Consider the following 21,650-nt stretch of genomic DNA (forward strand, 5'->3'; position numbering starts at 1 on the left):
GCCCAAAGCAGGGAGAAACTAGTGCATTGCCCCATTGGATAATGTTGGTTCCTGAGCAATGGAGCGCCGCACGGACCAAGTGTGGCAGCCAAATAACTATGTATGTGACAATATACATCTTTTGAGGACAATTGTCTGGAGGGTTGGTTCATGTTACATGACTTAATGGGTTACTTTGATGAACAGTCATACACCTTTGTTGATCTTGGAGATCAAAAGGTTGGCTTTGTTTTGTGTGGGAAGTGGGAACATGTTATCACCGGAAAAGTGGGACAATGATATGGATCCCTGCCGGAAGGCGCGTGCTCTTATAGTGGCAATTCATTATGAAGTGGTAGATTCAACTTGTCTCATCGAGGAGATCGTGGCCTGTCGCACCTTTGATTACAATTGTCATTCCCCCGGCATCTGTGGAAATGAGTTGCTCGGTAGCTTTGTGGCCTAACGCAATCCAGTATTAATGTAATGTATAGAGTGAGTGCTATGTCAAACCAAGTATGACATTAGTTAATAGCAGTCCTTATTGCGACCTTTAGCTCTTAAACTTGTATGGTCTAACTACCTGTTGCTCATATCAGACTATCAGTCTTATGGAAGTGATTTTGAACTAGTCTTAACTTTAATCGAACAAATTGACTGAATTCAGGTTTAAGAAAAAAAAAATCAGCCAGCAACAGAGAAGCTGTCATCAAATTCATTGAACTTTACAACTTACAGTCTTATTTCACAATGACAAATCACAGGAGGCTGATATTAACAGAGTTGCCCAAGGGTAAGAATCCAATCGCCTTTCGGCTTAATTGGGTCTTCAGGTTTAAAGAACTTCCAATGCTCAATAGTTATCTATGATTGTAAAATTTACCCTGCGCAAGAGTGCCCAAATGAAATAATGCCGGCATAGAGCATCAGCTCTCAAACGATTCTCCAGCATAGTACTGTTTGTGGACCATTTTTCTGTAATCTGTACAAAATAATTAAATATAAGACCCTCAACCTTCAATGCGAAGAGTTGGAGTAAGAGGATTTGGTAATCTACATTAGTAATAATTAGGCCCTTGTCATCTGAAGTAATTATCATAATATAAAAGTCAAGAAGCAGGTTTACTAGGACCAACTGATGAAGATGTTGCAACGTGCAAGCTATAAAGTTGTGAATGATAAGCCAGTTTGGGTTTTAAAAATATCAACAAACTCCAATATAAAGGGCTGAAACACACTCCACTTCAAATATAATTTGATATCTAAGGTAAATAGGAAAAGAAAACTAACCTTCCTTATTACTCAACAGAGCAGCAGCATAGCTGTTGAGGGGGCTCTCTGGGTTTGGCTCTGCATGTGAGCGATAACCAATAGTCAGGCAAGAATGTAGATGTTTACGAGAAAGTTCATGAAAGTAAGACAAAGCTGACCTCCCAGTAGACTTTGAATGGACAGAAGAATAGTCCTGCAGTCATAAGCAGAAGACCACTTGTCCTATTGAATGAAAAGCAAAATCAACATCAGCTTGAGAATGTACAAAGAAGGAAGAAACTGAGCAATATTCGATATCATCCACCAAACTTCTGATATTGGAATAGGAATTTACACAGTGCCCTTGAAATAAGGACACTGACCCTACGGGATGGTTCCAATTTTTAAAGGGTATTGGCATTTGTCAAGTCCCCTGAACATCAACTTCATATAAGTTCTACTAACATTTAGATTTCTCCTCCACACACTACTTTCCATTTTATCATTATAATAATCTTAAGACCATGAATCGATCTCCTTAATACCCACTAGAGATAATGCAAGCATCATATGGTTAACCAACACTACCATATTAAAGACAGTGAGTAAGAGTTTTCACACTTCATCCTCCTGAGTTTAGTAGCACAAGACTGGAATCAGTTTACCGGAAAAAAAAAAAAGACAGATACCTGCAGGATGTCAAGGCAAATGTTGCCAAACTGATCAACATTTGGATGGAAGCACATTGTCTCAAACTTGACTAGTGGTGGCTTGAAAGGATAATCCATAGGAAATCTCAAAGAGAGTTTGTAAGATAAACCCTCATACAAAGTTCCTTTACCACCTTCGATTGTGCCAATCCATGTAAAAATGCTCTCACCTTCAGGAAAAGCTGATACTCCAAGTTCTCCTCCACTCATCTGAAAGCAAGGAAATATAGATACTGAAAAGTGAGAGTAGAACATAATTATCTGTAAGAACTATAATAAAGAGTAACAAATACCACCAACAACCAATTGATGTAAAATATGTAAAGGCTGAATACTTCAGAGTATATGATGAGGCCAGTAGCTATATGTCAGAAACACAAAAGAAAACTCAAGTTAATGCTGCTAGCTACTAGGTACACTTGTTAATTCACCATAATAATGAATATTCAAATTGTGAAGGAGCGTGAGGTTCTTCCAGACTGAGAATAGTCTCTAGATTGAGGCAGATTTATTTTATTTATCAACTCCGAGACATAAGCGACAATGTGTATCCATTTCCATTAGTACGTTAAATACTACACATTTAGTGCGAATGAAGAGAGTTTGACTGATCCAACTCAAGTAGCAGAAGCAGTGTAAAAGTAGCAAGTAGCAACAGATCCTGGGACTATCAAAATTACTAATACTAAACTGCCGGGCATATAAGAGACTATTTTCAAATAGAAGTGGCAATCAATTATGTCATTTTCTGAAGAGAGTACAGTTGTCAGCCCCACTTAAAAGGCTTGATGATTTAGGACATCCAACAACCTCTTATTCCCAGAGGAGGTGTTGTTGTGTGTAACTGGATTGGATGTTACCATAGATCGCCTAGTTCCAAACTCTTGGGTTACACTTGATACCATTTCCAGAAGTCGAAAGGATAACAATGGCTAAGACACACTAATCAACCTTCACGAACGGATTAGAATACACACGAGCACACACCTAGCCTCTACATTATAAAACCTCATGACTATCAAGAATCAAGCTACTCCCTTTTAGTTTGTCGATTATGCCAACGTCTCAACTTGAAAAATCAAGAGGAATCCACCCTCTATCGCACATCCAGGCCACTATAGAACAAGCATTACACCAGCAGAGCACCTAAGGAGCAATGGTGAACTTAACAGAGGTGCTCTGACAAAGACAGAGATTGACTAGTATATATCTAATCACTCAACCCTAGTATTTCTGCAGCTTCTACATATATATACGTGCACAAAATACATGGTGTCCGATTTTCCAATTTTATCTCAATCTGTTTATAACCCCTGAATCCCTGATAATGACAGCAATCTAAATTAAGAGCACCCTTCATCCCAAACCAAGAAACCTACACACTTTCGATAATATTACACAACTTCAATGAAACTCCTTTGAAAACCTACACATTTACACAGGACATAAGATTCTTAGGCTACCCACTACAAGCTTCTAGCAACAGTTCATAACCAAGTTCATATGAATCAGGAATCAATATGAAACCACTGCAAACCCAGTTCAGGATTACATATTTACAATCAAAACTAACTCTGCCAATAACAAAGAAAGCTCTAAATCACCAAGAAGTATCAAAATCAAAGAACCAAGGAAGAAAAACAGATAGAGAAAAAGCTTTACATACCATTAGAGACATCAACTCCTTCTGAAGCCTACAAAGATTGAAACAATACCCAACAACATGAACATCAAAGACTTCAACTTTTTCCTTCAAAAACAAAAAAAAAAGACTCCCAACTTTTTGGGGGATCAAAAACAGAAAGGACCAACCTTTGAGAAACAGAGGAGGAGTCGACGGAAATGGGAGCAGCCTGAGGCTTTTTCTGAGAGGAATTGCGCTGGGTATGCTGCGGCGGCTCCGACGAGTTGTCCGCCGTCGGATTGGATCGGATTTCCATGATCAATCCTCGCTTGTCTGATCAACTTTGTTCTTGCTTTTTTTTCTTCTTCTTGCTTGCTCTGAATTTTCTCAAAGGTGTGTCTATAAATTGGAGGGAGGTGGCCACGCCTTTTGGTGTTTTCTTACTCTAAAATCATAATCTGAACATATTTATATTGAATATCCCCATTATTGGAGTTTATAATTTGCAACATATATTGACATGTAATTTGCACTATCTTATTAGTTTTCTAAGATGGGGAATTCAACCCCATTAGGATATAGTGATAGCAATAATACACATTATGATAAAGATATCGTGTCATTATCAAAAGAAAACTAGCAAGCTAGATACTGTTTTTGTATGTAGTTTATCAGTAATATATGTGTTTATGTCAATGATTTTGAATTTAAAATTATCGTAAATGAACAAACACACATCGTGATATTATTGGAATCATACAAAGTTACAGACTGTGTTTGATCTTATAAGTCTTTGACATTCTAACATGTCGCATATCATACAAAAGCTATTATATGTTTTTAAAATAAAGAATTCAATATAGTCTAGTATAGATATCAATTAATCATATCATACTCTTGAGCAATGTATCCCCCATGTTATTTGGAATGTGGACTGTACCTATCATGTTGACCTTTGTGATCTTAGTTGTTACTATACACAAGCATCACAGTTAAATAATGAGGAAATAATAGAAACTATTAATTAATTAGAGTAAGTGTACAGCTAGTCATAGCAATCAATATGGCTCCTAATTGAAAATGTCACTCAATTGGGTAAAACTTAAATTGCAAACCTTCATTTAAATGAGGGAGAGGCTGGAAAACTGGAAAAGGGAATGATTGGAGTGAAAATGACTCTCTTGCTATAGAAATTGAAGCAACAAGCCAACATGAAATGAAGCAACAGTTGTTTATTATCATTCTAAGGGACTGAGATCCTCTCCTAATGCCCCTCTCCTAATATTGCCTAACAAAAAAAAATATCAGCCGTTCAGTTTTAATGAATGGCCAGATTTGAAAAATGAGTTTTATCTCTCTAGCTCTCTCACCCAAGTTCATATTCTCCCTCCTCTTTCTCTCACGTTCTGAACACTCTCCATGGGGGGGCCGGAGCCCAGTAGATGAGCCCGGCGGTGATGATGAGGTTAAGCTTTCCAAAGCACTTCCATCTCTTCCTCTCTCAAATTTTCAATATCCAGACAAAATCTCATTTAAGAAAAGAGATGAGCAAGGTGAGAGAGAGAGAGAGAGAGACGGAAGAGGCAATGATTAAATTGTCTTGCTCTGCAACACCCAAAGCAAAAACCCAGATGCACACCGCCAGGCTATGGCTTTCTAATCTAAAAACGGCGCCATTGGGTCCATGCACTCTAGAGCAGTAGAGCCTACATCTTTCAATTTCGAACGCTACTATGCTCTTCTTCAGTTTTAAGAAGTGTGGCAACTCATCAACTCAAGCTTTTCAGACCAAAAATCAACTCAAGCTTTGCTTCCTGGAACCAAATCTAATTCCTCAACTTCATAAATTTAATTATTTATAAACATTTGGTCTGGTTTTGGTTTGTGATGAACATAGAGTGATCAGTTGGGATCAATGGGTTCTTGTTTACATCTTGTGGATTTATTTTGTATGTGCATGAGAGTTTTATTAATTGGGTTTTGACTCTGTTCATGAATTCCTCGACAATTCATTCATTATAATTGGAGAGGAGATAGGAGGACCAAAATTTGAGAAGAGGAGTTGTATCAGAGCAGAGAAATCCTTGCCATTTATTATAATTGGATGGCTTAGATTCATTTATTAGGCAATATTAGGAACTTTTTCATTAGGGGAGGATCCGAATCCCATTCTAAGGGGATAGAAAGGAATCTTCAACTAATATGTCTTTACAAACTTTAAACATCAAATCAACTCAAACATCCTAGTCAGTAGTGGAATGAGTGGAATGATTTGTTTGAAGAAGTTAGTCACTAATATGTCTTTACAAACTTTAAACATCAAATCAATGCCTCAACACCATTCATAACAATATAAATGAGTGCATGGTGTTATGCATACTCTAGGTCTCTAGCCACCTCTTTTGCCTCGGCTGAAGCATAATGTAAAACGCTACCAAACAAAAGAACATTGTGGACAGGGTAGATGCTTACTATTAGATTAACAACATTGTCCTTTCATCCAGTTCTATACCTCTTGGTTTTTTCATATCTATTGGCCAAAGCATTTTCTTCAAATTTGTTCTAGAAAAAGAAAAAAACAAGCATTTTCTTCAAATTTTAGCATCCATTGCAGTGAGATACAAACCAGTTTTTCTGAGTGACTGAGTCTGTGACTACTGCTTCGGGTCCTAAGATTGCATGCATTAGAGAACAAGCCTTCTTGGGAGGAGCTTACATACAAAGTCAACCTCTTGGGATCTTGAAACAATAGTTGATCAAATACCAATTAGTTTAGATGCATAGCTATTAAGAATTATATAGAAAATCCTGATATGTATAACTGAACAAAGTATATTGATTATAAGATCATACAGTAAAAAGAAACAAGAAAGTATAGGTAACATATATGCCAAGCCTAAAAGATTTAAAAAAAGAAGAAAGAAAGAATATAAGTACTGTACCATCATGCATTTTGCAGTACTAGTATATCCTACTCTTTACAGCTAACAGCCTAACACAAGTACATTGTGTTGTTTCTACAAATGCTCTTGCACTGGGAAGAATGTTTTACGTTAGCATTGTTTTTCAATAGTTTAACTTTTTCACTTTCTTGATCTAGCAGATGAGACGCCCGACGGACTCATAACTTCAGGCTGAGAAATTGAGAGTGGAGGTGGACGCTCATGAATTTGGCCTAATTCTCTAACAGTACTAGGATGCCTAATTGAACTCGGTCCAACTTTGTTCTTTGGGGATTTTGAAACTGCAGTGTCCCAAAGTTGCATTTCAACGACGACTGATGCTTCTGGAGGTGGATATAAGTCATCCGCGTCACTGTGGTTGTTGTCATTGTGCAATAGATGAACTGGTGACATGTCAGGTGTAGGTTTAGATGAATGCAGGCTGAACTTTGCTTTCGTTTTTGATTTGTCATGCAACTTCTTCACTGCCTCTGCCACTCCCTCATTAAAAACAGTGGGTTTCATACTAGAACCCATCTATTAACAAAAAATAATAATAAAAAATAGTCCATGTTAAATTAATGGGAGGTTTACTTATAGATAATAGTCAATGCAGTTCAAGTAAATTTCTCACCTGTGTCACTAAAGCGTAGAGTGGAAGAGTCACATAAGTACATAAAACTTGTACGATAACCCTGAAGAGATCAGAAGGCTTTAGTTGCAGATACATATGAAAAAAAAAATTCTCACTGAATCAGGAACTCAAAGGAAAATGGAAGTTAAAACTTAAACAATGATTCTTGAATGAAATTAGATACTGGTAGTGTGCAAAGCTCACCCCATTGAGATCCTTATGGCGGTATCTTGAGGTGTTTGGTGGAAGCAGGAAGTTATGCCAAACTGCCACTGAATAACAAAAATAATTTATCAGTATATGTAAATTATGTAATAAGTATACTTGGAATTAGATGCCACGAGTAGAACTTACTGTGCTCCATGCAAAGAACGCCAGCTGAAATGCATTCTGAAGAAGATTAATAAGAAAGCACAGGTAGGCAGCTGGTGAGAATAAGTACAAATAAGGACTGTAAAGATATAGTACTAGCAAGTTGAACTACCTGGAACAAAACAAAGTGGATGAGGAAGAGCAAGAAGCGCGGGGTTCCAAACCAGAAGTGCTGATCACCGGGTTGAACAAGCGGTGCACCCATCACCACAGCCCCTCTTTCCTGAATCCTTAGCCCCAGCTTGGTTATAATCACTTGTAGTTTAGTTCCCACCAAGAGGATTATCTGCATTATTTTTGGCTCACAACACTTGATAATCTATGTAATAAAATCTGGTAGCCATAGTAAAAGCAGTACTGGAATAATGCAACTGTACGTATTGAACTTACAAATAAAGAGATAAATGGTAACCAGTAATACGAATACCATCCTATTAAAAAGAGAAACAGTTCTTCATCAGTTTACTTTACTGGATAGTCAGTTACACACACACACACACACATATCGTCATTAATTTGAGACCGAGAGTCGGTCATGAACTTACCATATGCATTGGACAACAGGAACAACACTGCTGAGAACCATATAATTGGGCTGCGTGCACCAATGTAATGAAGTTTAAGTTGTGACAAACTTATCTAAACAAAGAACCTTGTAAAATTTATTGCTTAAATCCACCAACCTAATTTCAACAATAACTAAGAAGTCATCTTCAAGTGATCTACTTATGTATTTCCGAAAATCAAAGGTAGTATCATTGCCAGGTGCTAAATGTGCCTGACATCAGAAAGAATAGGATTTTAGATTTCTGTCACCTCAGCCTCATATAGGTATGTGAATTAGTACTTTTACTGTTTCACTTACCACGATAAAGCCATGCCTCAGAGTCATGTAATCAGTCTTAGTAACTGACCTGTAGAACTGTCTGAGGAAGCACACCTGATAAGAAAAGGACAATACCCTTAAAAACTTGTTCAATTCAGTCATAGCTCTTGTACACACCATGCATCACTGAGTTAATTCTTTGAAAATTCCAAAATATTGCAACTGGAAATTCCAATTGACAATGCAATAAAGTTCAATTCTTAGTAGTACGTTATACATACAATCCAAAGCCAAACTGGTGACTCGCTCCAGAAGTGCAAATGTCTCCTTCCGAATGACGTATCCCTCGTATACCTAAACCTTTCTGGATCTGCCATACAAATAATGCATAAGGTATAATCCAAAGGGTTCTAGTGATTAAAGACTTCTTAAATTTTGTCAACAGGTGTCTAAATGACATTGCAGATTCCAGAAAGGTAAAAAAGAATATTTAGTCCGCAGAATCTTAATTTGCAGAAACACTTGATATATTTACCTCCAGACCAACTAATTGATTTGCACACGTAAATGAATCATCATGTTGAAAAATTGGAATCATTTAGCTTTAGGTTTCAAAATATTGAACCCATTTACCTGTACTAAACTGGTATTCAATTGTTTTTGTCTCATTCTCCCAGTACTTCCATTTTCTCATCTGTAATCCGCAAACAGAAACAATGAAATGTTAAAAACTGGAGAGAGAGAGAGAGAGAGAGAGAGAGAGAGAGAGAGAGAGGGAGGGAGATTCCAAAAATCTTATTTGCCAGTTTACCTTGTATCTTCCCAAAAACAAGGTTGTAATGCAGTAGAGCACATGAAAAACTGCTAGCACAAAGATAAATATGTGGAGCTGGTGAATCCCATATGCAGACACAAAGGCAACGTTACCCTACAAATATAAAAGGTGAACTTCAGAACGTTATCCAATTCCAGATTTCCAGTACACAGATTCTCACACCAAATACAGAACACACTTCTCAGTTCCATGATTAATATTCATGAAACAGAGGAAATGGAAAAGAACAACAACAGAAGTGTCCCTCACATGTTCGGTGCACTTATCATATCCCTTTGTGGCTAATATGCGCCGGAAACTGAAGCCAGAATCTGAAAATTCATCCAGTTTTCTGGCAGTAGTCTTTGAAGCGTCATCATTGCAGGGATGCCAAGTGGCTCCAATACTCTTTGATATACATATACCAGAGATTGGATCTTGTAGAACTGTTAGGAACAAGGATAGGAATCCCAACAGCATAAGCTCTTCAAAACAATTCACATAAAACAAAGTAATTGTCAGGACTTTGAAGACCATACATAACTAGTTCGTATTTCGAAAAAGAAAATAAAATATATAGAGAGCTAAATGCTCCCACAAGATGGGATACCTGACTTGATCTTCTCAAGAGCTTCATAGAGAGCTCGCTTCTCTCTACGTTTAAACCACTGAAATTTGTTCCATCACAAAGTCATTTCCAATGAACAATTACCTTGAACAATATCAAAAACCAATTGATCAAGCATTTCATTCTTACCTGTCCTATGAAGTTTATGATACGCTCAGTGAAAATCGATATTACAAGCAACACAAAACAGACCACAGCAACTGCCCATGTTGGAGTTTTCTCCAATGTACGCTCATATTCGAGTGCCATAACTCGAGTTTCTAGTTATTACTCAAAAGAACTCACAATAAGAAGAAGATAATAACTTGTGTTTGAATATAAACGGTTGCTGTGTTTATGTCTGTATTTATAAGGGCTATTGATTTCTTTTGACGTGGGGAGTTACAGAGGTGGATAAGAAATTCAAGAATTTTGTAATGGCAAAAGCTAGATTCTTTCACTTGTCTAGTTGCTGACTTTTCTTGATTGTCAAAAGTTAGATTTGGCCATTACTGAGGAAACTATTCGTATGCAATTCTGACTTTTGAGTATCGTCTGATGAGAGAGAACTTTGGACTTAGCAACCTGGGGAGTTACGTTACAGGGTTGAATAAGGCTATCTTAAGGAAGGCTATATTGGGCCACGGTTATAATGTAACCCCCCAAAATATTACTCACTCTATTTTTTAATATAAACTGTTTTAGGTTTTGATTTTCGTTTCAATATATAAGTCGTTTTAGCTTTAACTTCATAATATTTCCTAATTTATCTCTGAGCCACAATCATGACACGAATAAAAGAGAAAAGTGATGAGTAGTAATTAAGAGTAATGAAGTCTTAAATATGGGTTAAATTGTCATTAAAATTGTTTCTTAATATGTGTGAAAACTCCTAAAACGACTTATATTAAAAAACGGAGGGAGTATTTTTTATTAAACGATCTACGATAACGTAGGGCTAAATTTTAGCTTTATCAAAATTTTATAGTTTTAAATAATGATTTTTAATTAATTAATTTATTTATAAATAGGATTTTTTTGGTAAATAGAACCTTTTTTTTTCTTGTTTTCAAAATATATAAGTTACTAAAATTACATATGATTTTTTTAAAAGAAAAATGAAGCACAACTTATACAATAATCAAGCTGCTTAAAGTGTAAATATAAAAACAACCATTTCTTAAAAAAAAGTGTAAATATAAAAATGTGTTTAATACTTTAATTTCCCACCACATGATCTCAACATGCATACAATTTAGATTAGGGGTGGACATAAAAAACTGAAATCCCGATCTCTTCTCGAAATTCATAGGGATGGAATAAGACGGAGGTCTAAAAACGTCTGTCATATCCCGATCCTGTCTCATTTCATAATAGTGGGATAAGACGTGGGACGAATAATTTCTATCCCGTTTCATCTCATCTCGTCTCGCATAATAATTTTTCTTTAAATTAGATGATATGTTCATTAGATAATAGAGAGATATGTTGTCATATCGAAGTTAGTATGAAATTCACTGTCCTCACATATTATGATACTCGAACAATTGTAGCTACTAAATTAGCAACCAAGTCATGTGAAATTTGTTACATTTTTCATTCATTTTTATGCTTAAATAGACTGATGTATTACAAGGTATCGAGTTCATCATGCCAAATCCAAATCTGGGTTTAATTTTGGCTAATAGTCACTTGCAACATCTATAACCACGCTCATTTTGCTCATACAATTATGTAGAGATCTAGTTAAGAAACTTACTCTTTGACTCTTTGTCCTTTTTGAAGATCATGAGAACACTGCTTTAAGTAGGAAAAATTGTTCCCCTCCAACTCTAAGAGAAAAAGGAAAGGGAAAGTCTGTACCGGTTGCAAATGTAATCGATATTGAAGTTTGTAACTTTATTTCATGTTTCATGTTTGTTTTGTGACTAAATTCATATTTAAATTTGTGATGGATTGATGTTTTATGTTTATGATGAACTTATGATGGATTGTTTGGACTATTTAAATGACTCAATGTTATTAATTCATAATTAAATTACTTGAAATATTATGATAATTGTATGTGAGAATTGAGAAATTAGGTATATTAAAGTCATGAGAGGGACGATGAGATTAGACCCGTCTCGTCCTGATCTCAATCGGGATTAATCTCGAGTGGGATGCATTCTAGAAAACCCTCGTCTCATCTCGATCATGTCCTATTTCAAAAGAGTGAGATGAGCCTCGTCCCGTCCCGTCCTTCGTGCCCACTCCTAATTTAGACCCTTGGATCTTCTTTTGAAATAAGCCTCATAAGGGAAGCTTCTATTGGATGTGAATTGTGATTGTTGATTGTGGGTCCCACTGAGTCTAGTTCATGAAGATTTGGACAACTACCGCATGATCATCCCACTTTTAATCCAAGGCCTAGCAAATGAGGAGGTTAAATCAAACTAAAACACATTATCTTTATCTTGTAATTATTTTTAATTGTTATAACTTAATTTCTCTATCTTCTACCTAGTAACCCAGACCTTAATTCTCCCAAAATTCATGTCTCCTCTTCTCATTCTCATTCTCTACTTCTCCCAAAGTTAATTAAATTTGCAGAAAACCAGAAAAAAAATCCTATAGCCAAAGATGAAATTCGACACTGGAAGCCAACGACTTAGGATCCCCCATTCTCCTTGTCTACGTCCTCTGACTCCTCTCCTTCTCATCTCATAAATTTTATTGCATATGCCGGAAACCCAGAGGATTTACCGGAGAGGGTGGTCGTTGACCACGGTTAGCTCTCCACCCTTCTACACCATACCCTATTAAGACGAATTAAGCTGTATTGGAGTTATAGAGAAGAAAGTTTATTCCAAAGGTACTAATTGTGTTGAACCAAAGAGGAAACAATCATGAAGATTTTAGACTTTTAGATTGTGATTGATTTACTTTGTGAGAACTGAGAAGAGAGGAGAAGACATGCTTGGAGAGAGAGAGAAGAAGAAGATTGAGATAATCAATAATCAAATATTTAGATAAATAAAAATTAGTGAATTTTCAAATAAACTAACCTCCTTATTTACTAGCCATTAGATTAAAAATAGGCTGATCGTGTGATAGTTGTCCAAATCTTCTCTGATCACTAGCTGACCGGGTGAACACGGTTGGGGCCCCACTAGAGCTAAATGGCTACTATCAGGGCCAAATATAACTTTTTCTACCCTCATTGGGTCTTATAGCATTATGACCCTATGCTATTGGAGTTCATTTAGAGTTAGAGATGCTTAATGTCATCTCCAATGGGAGGGCTATATTGGAGTCAGAGCTATACTTTGACCTCCTAAAATATTATATTTTATTCATAAACCGGTTTACCATCTCCAACAAGGAATGGCTAAATTTTAGCCCTTTCAAATATTTTACAAATTCGTAAACTATATTATAAAGTGATTTAATTCAAATCACATTGAATTCAAGATAAACTAATTTTTAAGGTGTACGTTTGATTGGTGTATACCTATATAGTTTCATTGATAACATTTTGATATGATATAATTAATCATCATCAGACTATAAAATAATAATTGATCATTATGATCTATGTAGTGACTATTTGGTTTTAAACTTAAAAAAATAACAATATGAATGTAATGGTCATAAATAACAATATTATGGCCATTTAGCCATTTTTCACTTTTATTGTTAGAGATCAAAATAAAGCCATAATTTAATATATGGCCCTTTAGACCCTCTGACCTAAGAAATTAGACCCCTATTGGAGATGCCTAAGAAATTTAAGACTTTTGCCATTGGAAGCTAGCTTCTTTGAATTGTCTAGTTGCTGACTTTTTCATACTTGTCAAAAGCTCTTGGACAATACTGAGGAGACTATTCTTATTCAATTTTTGAGTATCATCTGAGAGAAGTTTGGACTCGGCAACCTGTGAGCGAGTAGGAGTATAGTTTTGCGTACCTTCTTTAAATTGAACTTATATAAATCCAATGACTAAGTAGCAATTGTTCAAATATACATTCTTCCCAACAAGCTATCCTCTATATAATACTAATTAAAAGCAAGTTCTTAAACCATAATCCATATATATCCCATTGAAAAAATGAATGACTATTACATTAGTTACCAATTAGGTATACCATGAAAAACCGATCACTGATCCAATTTGAGTACCACCAAAGATCTCAACCCAAAACTGAAGAGTAACGGCAGCAAGTTATATGGAAATGAGATGACCTTGAAACTAAAATTCCATTGAATAGTTTCCATGGAATTTTAGTCCTGGATTTGGTATATGAGACGAAAAGACTTCTGATGTGGCTAAAGTTGCAGTCAAAAGCCTAGCCAGATCACTGGTATGAGAAGAGGTCTAAGAAGTCCATTTGAGTACGTAATGGTTGATTATTTCTTCATGATCAGCCTAAACCTTGATAAAAATGTCTGTATACAGTCACATTCCATATGAATCTCAAAATTCCTTGCTGTAATTAATCCATATACAAGAAAAGAAGCTAGAAGATCCCGTTTCAAAAAAAAAAAAAAAGCTAGAAGATGATGACTCTAGTCATAGAATGGACCACTTGATGATGTATTATCACACTTTTTCAACAAACTGACTGTTGGGATGACAAAATATAATTGACATTTGGTTGAAAAATTGATGGGGAATTGAAGTTGTCCATTTATTCGTCGCTTGAAGAAAATGGCATTGATTCGTTTGTGCATTACAGTTATTTGAAAGAAGGGAAAAGATCTAGTCCATGTCTCCATGAGAAACTAATTACTACTGCCATAATCGAGGAAGCCAGAGTTCGAACTTTCTCTGGTAAACCTAGGACTTCCTACGGGTCTGATCCAACATAATGAACCCACCATAGCTGTTCTTCCTAATAGACTTAGAGTCTAAAGCAATAAGTTGCATATGCTTCATCCTGCAGTGTTGCTACCTTGTATGAAAACTGAAACACCCTCAGATAGATAGAAAACTACATTTGAATCGAGATATATGAGAGCTAGAGGGGGAGGATAACACTTGCTCAAACACATAACTTAAGTTGAGAGCTTTAGAAAAATTCACAGCATTGTCAAAAGGAACAGGAAGTCTATGACAACAAAGTAGAAAACATGTAGTGGTCATGGTAAGAGCATTTCTAACAGCTACTCTTAAAATTATCTATTATAAAGGATGAAAACACAAAATCTCTAAAAAAAATGTCTCAAGTTCAACAACTCATCTATTCTATTATATAAAATAGATGTAAATGTGTATAATTAAATGAAAAATAAATTGAATCTCATAATGCCATAATTTATACCAAGACCAAATAGTGACTGATAAATATATTTTTTTTGTTATTTTTTAGGATAGAGAGTGAATTTTTCTGGTAAGAAATAAAATTTAGAAATTGTTTTGAAAATTATATAGATTTTAAAAATTCTATAAATATAGGGATTTTGTTTCTTTCTCTTCTCACTTTCTATATTATAGAGGACGGTTTAGATGAGCGTTTGAGCTAAAACTTGATATTTTTCTCTTATAAAAAATTATTTAGATTTTAAAGAAACTGTTGGAAATACTCTTAGTATACAGCTAGTCATAACAATCAATATGGTCCCTAATTGAAAATGTCACTCATTTGTGTAAACTTAAATTGCAAACCTTCATTTAAATGAGGCTGGAAAAGGATTGATTGGAGTGAAAATGACTCTTGCCATAGAAATTGAAGCAATAGTTGTTTATTATCATTATAACTTCGAAGTGGATAGAAAGGAATTTTCAACCAAATCGCATATTACAAATTTTTAACATCAAATCAACGCAAGCATCCTAGTCAGTAGTGGAATGATTTATTTGAAGAGGTTAGTCACTTTGCATCACAAATCAAATCAAGCACTCAACACCATTCATAACCATATAAATGAGTGCATGGTTTTATGCATGCTCTAGCCAGCTCTTTTGCAACTGTTGAAGCATAATGTACAACGCTACCAAACAAAAATACATTGTAGACAGGGTTAGATGCTTACTATTAAATTAACAACATTGTCCTTTGATCTAGTTCTATACCAGCAAGAAAGTACAAGTTTGAGGCAGGGTGTCTCAGACCTCTTGGTTTTTTCATATCTATTGGCCAAAGCATTTTCTTCAAATTTGTTCTAGAAAAAAAAAATTCTTCAAATTTTAGCATCCATTGGAGTGAAATAAAAATCTGCTTCTTGAAAAGGCAATACCCCATTTGATCATGACATTGAATATAGCAAGCTTACTTGCTATACATCAAACACACCAGTTTCTGAGTGACTGAGTCTGTGACTACTGCTTCTGGTCCTAAGATTGCATTAGAGAACAAGCCTACTTGGGAGGAGCTTACATACAAAGTCAACCCCTTGGGATCTTGAAACAATAGTTGATCAAATACCAATTAGTTTAGATGCATAGCTATTAAGAATTATATAGAAAATCCTGATATGTATAACTGAACAAAGTATATTGATTATAAGATCATACAGTTAAAAGAAACAAGAAAGTATAGGTAACATATATGCCAAGCCTAAAAGATTTAAAAAGAAGAACAAAGAAAGAATATAACTACTGTACCATAATGCATTTTGCAGTACTAGTATATCCTACTCTTTACAGCTAACACAAGTACATTGTGTTGTTTCTGCAAATGCTCTTGCAGTAGAAAGAATGTTTTACGTTAGCAGTGTTTTTCAGTAGTTTAACTCTTTCACTTTCTTGATCTAGCAGATGAGATGCCCGACGGACTCATAACTTCAGGCTGAGAAAATGAGAGTGGAGGTGGACGCTCATGAATTTGGCCTAATTCTCTAACAGTACTAGGATGCCTAATTGAACTCGGTCCAACTTTGTTCTTTGGGGATTTTGAAACTGCAGTGTCCCGATGTTGCATTTCAACGACGACTGATGCTTCTGGAGGTGGATATAAGTCATCCGCGTCACTGTGGTTGTTGTCATTGTGCAACAGATGAACTGGTGACATGTCAGGTGTAGGTTTAGATGAATGCAGGCTGAACTTTCCTTTCTTTTTTGCTTTGCCATGCCAATTCTTCACTGCTTCTGCAACTCCCTCATTAAAAACAGTGGGTTTCATAGTAGAACCCATCTATTAACAAGAAAAAATGAATTAGTCCAAGTTAACTTAATGGGAGGTTTACTTATAGATAATAGTCATAATGCAATTCAAGTAAGTTTCTCACCTGTGTCACTAAAGCGTAGAGTGGAAGAGTCACATAACTACATAAAACTTGTACGATAACCCTGAAGAGATCAGAAGGCTTTAGTTGCAGATACATATAAAAAAAAATATTTTTCTCACTGAATCAGGAACTCATAAAGGAAAATGGAAGTTAAAACTTAAACAATGATTCTTGAATGAAATTAGATAAGTGTGCAAAGCTCACCCCATTGAGATCCTTATGGCGGTATCTTGAGGTGTTTGGTGGAAGCAGGAAGTTATGCCAAACTGCCACTGAAGAACAAAAATAATCTATCAGTATATGTAAATTATGTAATAAGTATACTTGGAATTAGATTCCAAGAGTAGATACTTACTGTGCTCCATGCAAAGAACGCCAGCTGAAATGCATTCTGAAGAAGAATAATAAGAAAGCACAAGTAGGCAGTTGGTGAGAATAAGTACTAATAAGGACTGTCAAGATATAGTACTAGCAAGTTGAACTACCTGGAACAAAACAAAGTGGATGAGGAAGAGCAAGAAGCGTGGTTTCCCAAACCAGAAGTGCTGATCACCGGGTTGAACAAGCGGTGCACCCATCACCACCGCACCTCTTTCCTGAATCCTTAGCCCCAGCTTGGTAATGATCACTTGTAGTTTAGTTCCCACCAAGAGGATTATCTGCATTATGTTTTTGGCTCACAACGCTTGATAATTTATGCAATAAAAACTTGTAGACATAGTAAAAGCAGTACTGGAATAATGCAATTGTACGTATTGAACTTACAAATAAAGAGATGAATGGTAGCCAGAGATACGAATACCATCCTATACAAAGAGAAAACAGTTCTTCATCAGTTAACTTTACTGGATCGTCTACACACACACACACACACACATCACCATTAAATTGAGATTGAGAGTTGGTAATGTACTTACCATATGCATTGGACAAAAGGAATAAAACTGCTGAGAACCATATAATTGGACTGCATGCACCAATGTAATGAAGTTAAAGTTGTAGCAAACTTATCTAAACAAAGAGCCTTGTAAAATTTATTGCTTAAATCCACCAACCTGATTTCAACAATAACTAAGAAGTCATCTTCAAGTGATCTACTTATGTACTTCCGAAAATCAAAGGTAGTTTCACTCCCAGGTGCTAAATGTGCCTGAAATCAGAAAGAAGGATTTTAGATTTCTGTCACCTCCAGCCTCATATAGGTATGTGAATTAGTACTTTTACTGTTTCACTTACCACGATAAAGCCATGCCTCAGAGTCATGTAATCAGTCTTAGTAACTGACCTGTAGAACTGTCTGAAGAAGCACACCTGATAAGAAAAAGATAATACCCTTAAACCTTGTTCAATTCGATGTCATAACTCTTGTAGACACCACGCATCACTGAATTAATTCTTTGAAAATTCCAAAATATTGCAACTGGAAATTCCAATCAACAATGCAATAAAGCTCAATTCTTAGTAGTACGGTATACATACAATCCAAAGCCAAACTGGTGACTCGCTCCAGAAGTGCAAATGCCTCCTTCCAAATGATGTATCCCTCGCATACCTAAACCTTTCTGGATCTGGAATACAAATATTGCATTAGGTATAATCCAAAGGGTTCTAGTGATATAAACTTCTTAAATAATGCCAACAGGTGTCTAAATGATATTGCAGACTCCAGAAAGAATATTCAACCCCCAGACCAACTAATTGATTTGCACACGTAAATGACTCATCATGTTGAAAAAATGGATTCATTTAGCTTTATCTTTCAGATCCCATTTACCTGTACTAAACTGGTATTCAATTGTTTTTGTCTCATTCTCCCAATACTTCCATATTCTCATCTGTAATCCACAAATAGAAACAATGAATTGTTAGAAAATGGGGAGAGAGAGAGAGAGAGATTCCAATAATCTTATTTGCCAGTTTACCTTGTATCTTCCCAAAAACAAGGTTGTGATGCAGTAGAGCACATGAAAAACTGCTAGCACAAAGATGAATATATGGAGCTGGTGAATCCCATATGCAGACACAAAGGCAACTTTACCCTACAAATATAAACGGTAAACTTCAGAACGTTATCCAATTCCAGATTTCCAGTACACAGATTCTCACACCAAATACAGAACACACTTCTCAGTTCAATGATTAATATTCATGAAACAGAGGAAATGGAAAAGAACAACAACAGAACTCTGTTTCCCTCACATGTTCGGTGCACTTATCATATCCCTTTGTGGCTAATATGCGCCGGAAACTGAAGCCAGAATCTGAAAATTCATCCAGTTTTCTGGCAGTAGTCTTTGAAGCGTCATCATTGCAGGGATGCCAAGTGGCTCCAATACTCTTTGATATACATATACCAGAGATTGGATCTTGTAGAACTGTTAGGAACAAGGATAGGAATCCCAACAGCATAAGCTCTTCAAAACAATTCACATAAAACAAAGTAATTGTCAGGACTTTGAAGACCATACATAACTAGTTCGTATTTGGAAAAAGAAAATAAAATACATAGAGAGCTAAATGTTGCCACAAGATGGGATACCTGATTTGATCTTCTCAAGAGCTTCATAGAGAGCTCGCTTCTGTCTACGTCTAAACCACTGAAATTTATTCCATTACATAGTCATTTCCATTGAACAATTACCTTGGACGATATCAAAAACCAATTGATCAAGCATTTCATTCTTACCTGTCCTATGAAGTTTATGATACGCTCAGTGAAAATCGATATTACAAGCAACACAAAACAGACCACAGCAACTGCCCATGTTGGAGTTTTCTCCAATGTACGCTCATATTCGAGTACCATAACTCGAGTTTCTGGGTATTACTCAAAGGAACTCACAATAAGAAGAAGATAATAACTTGTGTTTGAATGCAAACGGTTGCTGTGTTTATGTCTGCATTTATAAGGGCAATTGATTTCTTCTGACATGGGGAGTTACAGAGGTGGATAAGAAATTCAAGAATTTTTTAATGGCAAAAGCTAGCTTCTTTCACTTGTCTAGTTGCTGATTTTTCTTGCTTGTCAAAAGTTAGATTTGGCCGTTACTGAGGAGATTATTCGTATGCAATTCTGACTTTTGAGTATCATCTGATGAGAGAACTTTGGACTTGGCAACCTGGGGCGAGTAGGAGTATTGTTTTACGTACCTTCTTTAAATTGAACACATATATTCCAATGACTGAGTAGCACATGTTCAAATATACATTTTTCCCAGCAAGCTGTCTTATATCTATAGTTTTATACTATTATTTAAGCAAAGTGGGTTTGTCAATCAAAACAGCATTGTTTTACCTATATATCCCTGAAATATTAGAAAACTTTTTCAAATGAAAAATCCATGAAGGATAAAATAGTCGCTTCCTAAATAAAAGAAGGAAAAAATTTGCGTACAAACTAGTATGTACGCGTGTGTCCAAACTCTCGTTTATTTGCACAATTTGCGAATATAAATACATGATTTTAACCGTTCAAAAGTTTAGTTTATTACTAAAGATCATTTCTGTAAAATATCAACATAAACAAAAATCGTCTTCATAGTCGATTGCATCAAACAAATTGACGGTTGATCATGAGACTACTAACTTTCACCATAACCGTTCATTTGTTTAATGCAATCGACTATGAAGACGATTTTTGTTTATGTTGATATTTTACAGAAATGATCTTTAGTAATAAACTAAACTTTTGAACGGTTAAAATCATGTATTTATATTCGCAAATTGTGCAAATAAACGAGAGTTTGGACGCACGCGTACATACTAGTTTGTACGCAAGTTTTTTCCATAAAAGAATAACAAAACTTAACGAATTCAACAATTGTCTCCACATTTTGTGGAATGAATACTTCCCACGTACACCATCGATGGATATCTCTTTTCATTTTATATTTCTAAGCGATAACTGATTTTACCATCCATCTTCTTTTTACTATAATTGTTCTCTCACACTATCTTATCTTATGTATAATAATATTTTTATTTTTATTTTTATTCTAAATTATAAGTTTTATTTTAACACATGCTGAGCATGTGTGTAGATGCTAGTTCTTAACCGAAAGACCTCAACTGAAAACTGAAGAGTAACGGCAGCAAGTTATATGGAAATGAAATGACCTTGAAATTACTTAAAATGTAGTAGATGACTTGATCGGTAGTAGAGGTGGCAAGTTGGCCAAAAAGCCCGAGCATGTTAGAGGCCCGGCCGGCCTAGCCCGTTATTGTAATTGGTCGTGCTTGGTCTATTTATCTTAGCCCATGGGTCCGTCCCGGTTCGAGCCTGTTTTGAACCTGGCACAGCCTGGGTACCATAATTCATGGGCCGCCCTGTTAAACATATAATTTTATATTTTTTTATTATAAATTATTAAATAATTATAATAATGATAATTGAATATTATACCTTTTAAATAAACAATGATTATTTCATTATTTTAACTTCATTATTTCACAAATTTTATCAAAATAGTGAAGAAAAACGTCATTATTTTGACATATGTAACATTTTAGAAATAAGATTATGAAATATGTTGTAGTATTTTATTTATTTTACTATTTAAAATAGTTATATAAGAAAAATATTTTAATTTTTATTTTAATAAAATATTATAATGCAAATGGGTCAAGCGGGCCCTTTTTTGCCCGACATGGACTTGAGCCGTGAGCTGAGCCGGACTTAATG

General features: G+C 35.5%; 4 protein-coding genes across 4 annotated transcripts in view; 1 reads left to right on the forward strand and 3 right to left on the reverse strand.

The window, feature by feature from the left end:
* LOC126802605 (mitochondrial import inner membrane translocase subunit TIM14-1) overlaps positions 1-21,650 on the forward strand; it is a 258,334-nt gene that overhangs the window by 111,499 nt on the left and 125,185 nt on the right. The window lies entirely within an intron of this gene.
* On the reverse strand, positions 673-4,001 carry LOC126802600 (uncharacterized). The gene is made up of 6 exons (XM_050530245.1): positions 3,753-4,001; positions 3,607-3,634; positions 1,920-2,150; positions 1,410-1,473; positions 1,270-1,329; positions 673-961 (listed from the first exon to the last, which is right to left on the reverse strand). Exons 1-6 carry the CDS (start codon positions 3,878-3,880, stop codon positions 906-908), a joined length of 567 nt encoding a protein of 188 aa, XP_050386202.1. The 5' UTR covers positions 3,881-4,001; the 3' UTR covers positions 673-905.
* LOC126802610 (MLO-like protein 6) lies at positions 7,341-10,067 on the reverse strand. Its single transcript, XM_050530257.1, has 13 exons — positions 9,910-10,067; positions 9,763-9,820; positions 9,423-9,637; positions 9,150-9,266; positions 8,972-9,032; positions 8,620-8,708; positions 8,378-8,452; positions 8,196-8,290; positions 8,058-8,107; positions 7,903-7,943; positions 7,625-7,798; positions 7,495-7,530; positions 7,341-7,412 (listed from the first exon to the last, which is right to left on the reverse strand). Exons 1-13 carry the CDS (start codon positions 10,027-10,029, stop codon positions 7,341-7,343), a joined length of 1,203 nt encoding a protein of 400 aa, XP_050386214.1. The 5' UTR covers positions 10,030-10,067.
* LOC126802579 (MLO-like protein 2) lies at positions 16,315-19,811 on the reverse strand. Its single transcript, XM_050530222.1, has 15 exons — positions 19,656-19,811; positions 19,509-19,566; positions 19,169-19,383; positions 18,892-19,008; positions 18,744-18,804; positions 18,449-18,537; positions 18,206-18,280; positions 18,025-18,119; positions 17,887-17,936; positions 17,735-17,775; positions 17,455-17,628; positions 17,325-17,360; positions 17,174-17,241; positions 16,970-17,030; positions 16,315-16,875 (listed from the first exon to the last, which is right to left on the reverse strand). Exons 1-15 carry the CDS (start codon positions 19,773-19,775, stop codon positions 16,480-16,482), a joined length of 1,656 nt encoding a protein of 551 aa, XP_050386179.1. The 5' UTR covers positions 19,776-19,811; the 3' UTR covers positions 16,315-16,479.

This window comes from Argentina anserina, chromosome 7 (assembly GCF_933775445.1).
Source record: "Argentina anserina chromosome 7, drPotAnse1.1, whole genome shotgun sequence".
Lineage (NCBI taxonomy): Eukaryota > Viridiplantae > Streptophyta > Magnoliopsida > Rosales > Rosaceae > Argentina > Argentina anserina.